Raw genomic sequence first — 6,000 nt, 5'->3', positions numbered from 1 at the left:
TTTCAGATTCAAGACTACAGCCCGAGGCTTGTCTCTTGCTGTCTTGTGTGTGTCTGTTTTCTTTTGCAAAACCCACTCAAGCACGGCAGACAATATTTGCTAAAAAATTGTTCTACAGTTGAATTTAAAAATCATATTTGGTTTGTGCAATTGAAATGTAATTTAATTTGTAAATGTTTAATGTGTTAATGTGAATCAGCAACAACAGGAATCTGGTGTTTATTTCATCTCACTGAATTTCTTTTGAGGCAAATGTGTTGTTCCAGTGAAGACAGCAGATGCTGTGTGTGTACCTTGTGCGTTTAGGTTCAGCTGTGTCATCCTCGCTCAGCCTGTGTTTCTCCACACTTGTGTTTACCAGCGCAGGATCCCACGACAGTTACCATAGAAACTCCAGCTCCTGACACCAGCAGAGGCGAGAGTGGAGTTCATTTTCATGGGTTTGCACATGCAGGAAAACACAGCTCATACAGGCCGATGATAAAAAAAAAGAAATCACAGATCAGATATCTTGGAGTATCAAAATATTTGTTTATTTATTTCTATGCGGTTCACAAAACACAGAAACGTATAAAAGGACTTTGCAGATTTGTATGTTTTGTATGATCACCAGCATATATCAAGAGTAAGAGGGTTGGAATAGCAAATGATGACATTGATGTAACATTACAGTCGGACAATCATGACAACATTACTTGCCTCTGTATCTTTTTGAATGTGTATTTACTTGTTTCCCTGTTACATAATCTGCATAATACACGTCTACATATCTCCTGATGCCAATGTCTCATGCACTGACAGAAAAAGACCTGGACACTTTATTGAGGAATGTCTTCTTTCACAACGCCTGTCTGCTTGTGCCACTATATCTCAGCGATTGCAGGCAGCATGCAGACCCGCACACGCGCCTCTCTCCACGCTGACCTGCAGTCAGAGATCCACTGGGAGATCAGGGATTGTTTGACGGCAGGTTTGTGCCTCTCGGCCTCTGCTCCTCTCTCTACCAGGGTCCCTCTCTGGGCCTCCAACCTGGATGAGCTGTGTTTTGGAGAGATATCCGGAGCTGATGTGTCACTGCTGGTGTGTAGCTCAGGGCAGCTGCTCTTGCGTTGGCGTGGGGGGACTGGACTTGAGGCCCGGGGGATGCTGTTTGCCCTGGAGCGAGCCGGGCACTCCCATACGCTTCCATGTTGTCTCATGAAGCTTCCCTCCACAAACGCCCTCCTCACACCACCTGAGAGGTTGCTCTGGTGTCCGTAAAGATACTCCAGAGGGTCAGAGTTGCCAAACATCAGCTTGCCACTCAGTTCTTCGTCCTCTCTCTGCTCGGCTTGTGCCTCCTCTGCGGGGCTGAACTCATATCTGGTGGATGTTTTCCCAGTGGACCTCAGCCTCAGCCTCTGGTGACCAACATGCAACTGCCTTGTGTGCTGTGTGTTGTCAGGGGAAACATCTCTGCTGGGGAAGGTGGGGTGAGCCAGGTGGCAGATGGAGAGGAGGTAGTCCTCAGAGGAGACAGATGCAATGTGAAGCGTGTTGGCCTCATTCCGATCCCTCACCGTCTCCTCGGGGCCTTCTCTGATCGTGGGCAGCAGGAGTCGTCTCTTGGACAGCAGTCTGGACCGCGGTCGCATGGCTGAGAGGAGGACGAGGAAGACAGAGGTCATCAGACAAAACATCACTTCACTGGGAATATACACACTGAGTAATGGACCATAAGTATGATTTGGTTTGAGCTCTTTTGTCTTCTCATTTATTGGACTTTTTTCCAGGATATAGAGGAAGCAGTGGACAATATTAGCTGGTGTTAAACAATCACATCTGTGTGCTATACACCAGAGAAAGCATTATTTGATTCACCAGCTTCTTTGAGTCTTATAATTGAGGTTTGTGTCTGAGATGGCAACAATTTTTCAAGCATCACGGTTATTTTTAACAGCTTTCAATGTTTGTTTTCCAATCACTGAATTTTGCCCATTACATTGACAAATGACACTTAGTTGCCTGAAGCATTTGGAAACACAGCCATCACAGTCCGTACACTATATCCATCAAAACGTTATTCACATATAAACCTTCCTCTACCTTCTCCTGACTCTCCTCTCTCCCCCCATATTCAGACACCATCTGCTTACATTGGAGAGCCAGTGTAAACAGCCCAAAATACAAACAGCCCCAGAAAAGAAGCAGCATAAATACAGGACTATTTTAAATGGGCTTCTCAGTCATGTAAAGCCACAGAATGTGTCAGCCTGTATTTTTTTCATGCAACCCCATATTGTTTCAACCCTGAGTGTAGCCCACAGTGTATTTTTGTCCCAGCCTCAGTGCCAAAAATAGTGCACGCCAAACCAAAATACCAGCCTCTCCCTGTTTCTTCCAAGGTGTAACCATTGCTAAATTTAGACTACACCTTTGGTACACAACAGCTCCAACTGGTTCACATGGCAGCAGCAGCAGAACAGGCAGCCTGTGTATTTTCACCCCGTACATTATCAGTAATTATGGAACGCATTTCTGCACAATTTGCTTTCTGACTCACCTGCTTCCAAATTGTCTTTTGTCGAGTCCTTTCTTCTCCTCTCCTCTCTTGCAATCGCAGGTATCCGTCTGCAGGCTTTTCTCTCTGCAGCTGGATATGTGTTTTTTATTCAAGATGCTGTGTCTGCAGCCAGTGATGCTGCTTCTCTGAATCTCCAACTGTCTCTGACCAGAGGCAGTGGCACAATGCAGGTCTATCGTCTCCTCTCATCCCTCCTCCTCCACCTCCTCCTCCTCCTCCTCCTCTCTCTCGTTCCCTTACTTTTGGTTTGCCCTCCTTCCCTGATTCTATAAATAGACACACCATCCATTTCCTCAGCCCCAGCACTCACTGTCATTGGCCGACTGTACTGATGGAGAGAGGGAAATAAAGGCAGAGGAACGAGGGACGGGAGAAAAAAAAGAGAGAACTAAGAAATGAAAGGAGAAAAAAGGGATGGTGAGAGTGAGAGAGAGAAGAGAGGAGATGAAGGGAATGAAACAGAAAACAAGGAAGGAGAGGAGATGGTGGTTTATTTGCTTCTTTATTTCTAATTGTTTTGTTTTGTTTGTCAGTGAGTCACCCATGGTAAATTGGAAGATTTTTCCCAAAATGAATGATGCTTTGTGAAAACAGAAACCCACATAATTTGCAGCTGTTGTCGGAAGTGCATGTGAGAGCTGTGCACATGTTTAGTTGCAGGGGCGGACTAAAATAATCATTCAAACAGGGAATTTGACTGAATCCCCGGCCAACCTCATGCAAACCACCAGACCCCTAATTCTGCAGGCTAACTCTATTTGTTGATTAAATAGGTACCAGACTAGTTAGAAATGTTGCCTCTTAGAAAAAATCTGCCACATTATGAATATAAAAATGTCATTGACCAGCAGATGTATTAAGTAAGATAGAGTTATATTAATTTTCTTAACCAATTTAGCAATTGTATGTTATTAGAGAAAGTGAAGTGTTTGTTCAAATATGTTAAATGAAATGTGTGCTTTCGCAACTCATAGCTGAAATCCCCTCAGGCTTCATGTTCAGCACATGGTGAGTCAACGCACTTAGATCTTAGACCCACAAATTAGAGAAGGAAACAGCCCCCCCACCCCAAAAAATCTAATGAGTAAAATGTTATAAACCTCACAAAGAGCAACAGAGGATGGATCCCTGTAAGAGGATGGACAGGTAGATATTGTGTACAGCTGCATAGACTGACAATCTGGTTCATTACAGATTATAAACATTCATGAAGAATATAATAACATTCATGAGCCATGCGACCTCCTCGCCTCCATGAAGACCTGGAGAAGTGACATTAAACAAACATACAAGAGCCCAAACCAAGCACATATTCTTTATATGAGGAGAATGGAGCTCCTGAAGGATCACATCCAAAACATCTGGTGTGAAATACCAACAGCCAGGTGAGGGAGAGCGGAAGCAGGATGGCCGCTGGTCGTGAGAGGAGAGCATGAGTGACAATTGTGGACAGGGAAGAGGAAAACATTAGGGAATAAATGTCACTAACAGAAAAAGTATAATGGTTTGGATTTAAAGGCCTCAACAGAGTCAGAAAGACTGGTGTAATCAGGGAGGTTGTTTCAGAGGAAGAGGGTAATGTAAGGGTGAATAACACGGGATGGGACATATAAGGAGATTGGAAATGTGTGAAGGTGCCTGCAAATTCAAGATTTTGTCTGTCATCGTAGAGGAACCTTGAAGGCAGATCCAACATGGACAGAGAGCGAAGGGAACCTCAAGTTGGCGTCAAGTCTTCAAAAGTTCTGGATTCCATGAAATGGATTTTCTTGATTCTGTTAAAATCAAAACTCAAAACTTTTTGAGCCATCACATGGCCGTCCAGAAAATCAAGAAGAACCAAGTCTTCAATGGTGTCTCTAATGCGCTGATGAAAAGAGAGGGTTGGATCAAAAGAAATACCAAACTTCACACTGTGAGGAATTACTGAATTACTGTTGCTTGTTCAAACTGAGCCTGTTTTAACATCATTAAAAAAAAAAGCCATTTTATAACATTCAACTTTTCACAAGCAGAGGGTTATGAGCTTTTACTGGAAGATGCAGCTGTGTGTCATCAGCGTGAGAGTGGGAATTACTGCATGTAATTTGGACAAGAGGTGAATTATAAAGAGAGGAAAGCAGACAGCCAAGAACAGAGCAGTGGAGTCAGAAGGTATAGATGCAATATTAATGTGAGGAACACAATGTTTTCTTTCAGATAAATAAGGATCTAACCACACAGGAGCTGATCCAAAGAGGAAAGATTGGTTTTCCAATTAGAGTGAACATCAAAAGATGCACTAAGAAATAAAAAGAGGAGGTGGAACCTGACTCCACAAGACCATTTAAAAGTGATAAATAATTATCTATAAATAAACTAAATGAATAATATATTAGATTGTAGGACCCACAACTGACCAGATATTTTTTGAATGTTTAGCAGGGAGAGGGACGGGTAGGAAGGTACAGTCACTTTGGAAGCCAAGACCATGAATACAGTGATTCAAGGGATATTGTCTCAAAATGTATAAAAACAGAGATGTTCTGAGATTCATTTTAAAGCTCCGCTAGTTCTGCTGGTTGCTAATTTCATCTATTTAACTGGAGAAGTATCAAAGAATCGTGAGCCTCGTAATTTAGCACAAACAGGAGGTCGATTTTTAGATTATTGCTGATGACACTCTGATCTCCTGCAGGCCGGCTGAAGAATGTGTGTGTTTTGTACAAATGTCTTTCACCTGTTTCTTTGAATAGTTTTGGTGCATCTGAATCAAGGAGACTGGACGATGTGACAAGGGAGACGTGCTGTGTCAAAAGCTTCTCAACTACAAGATGGAATCAGGTCACATTGTCACCACGCTGCAGTGGGTGAAACCAAAAGAGGCAGAATGACATTTCTTAGAGGATCAGAGACCTCAGAGCTGTAGAATTAGGTGATGCGCCCACTTTGTTTAGTAACGAATGTGGACATATACTCAGGTGGGGAAACATAATTTAAGGGCTGTGGTGCTGGTAAGGAAAGAACACATTCTGGTGCAGATCAAGCAATTTGTATCAAAAAATTATCACGGAACGATTCATGAACCTCAATGAAAACATATTTAGAGAACTGATATCTATGAGTTTGAGAATTTGATGCTGCTAAGACTCAAAAACAAACATGATTTCCGGCTGAGCTCGTACTGACTGAATTTTTGGGTAAATACATATTTAGGAGCGAAGAATAACGAAGAGGATATTTTTGTCCAGAATATTTCAACATCTATTAAACAGAACAATAAAACCCATTCAGGGAAGAGGAGTTGAAGCAGGGGCTGTAACTTGTGTCTCCCTTTTTAATTTAGAGGCGTTTTCTCTGACACCCATGAGCATTTGTACAGAGGCCAATTAGAATAATCTATAATGCCTCTGACCTCTGTGGTTATTCAGTTATGGGTTTGTAAACAAGGGTAAAAT

The 6,000-nt window shown here is 42.6% G+C and overlaps 1 protein-coding gene across 1 annotated transcript; it reads right to left on the bottom strand.

The window, feature by feature from the left end:
• Positions 1–509: 509 nt before the first annotated feature.
• Positions 510–2,764, bottom strand: LOC109624664 (uncharacterized). The gene is made up of 2 exons (XM_020079516.2): positions 2,543–2,764; positions 510–1,636 (listed from the first exon to the last, which is right to left on the bottom strand). The coding sequence occupies exon 2, from the start codon at positions 1,632–1,634 to the stop codon at positions 864–866; it is 771 nt and encodes a 256-aa protein (XP_019935075.1). The 5' UTR covers positions 1,635–1,636; positions 2,543–2,764; the 3' UTR covers positions 510–863.
• Positions 2,765–6,000: the final 3,236 nt, after the last annotated feature.

The sequence above is a fragment of the Paralichthys olivaceus genome, chromosome 9, assembly GCF_024713975.1.
Source record: "Paralichthys olivaceus isolate ysfri-2021 chromosome 9, ASM2471397v2, whole genome shotgun sequence".
NCBI classification, from domain to species: domain Eukaryota; kingdom Metazoa; phylum Chordata; class Actinopteri; order Pleuronectiformes; family Paralichthyidae; genus Paralichthys; species Paralichthys olivaceus.
This window is presented reverse-complemented; position numbering and strand designations above follow the sequence as displayed.

Coding starts and splice junctions, on each gene's coding strand:
- LOC109624664 (XM_020079516.2), bottom strand. CDS start 1,634: ATGCGACCGCGGTCCAGACTGCTGTCCAAGAGACGACTCCTGCTGCCC.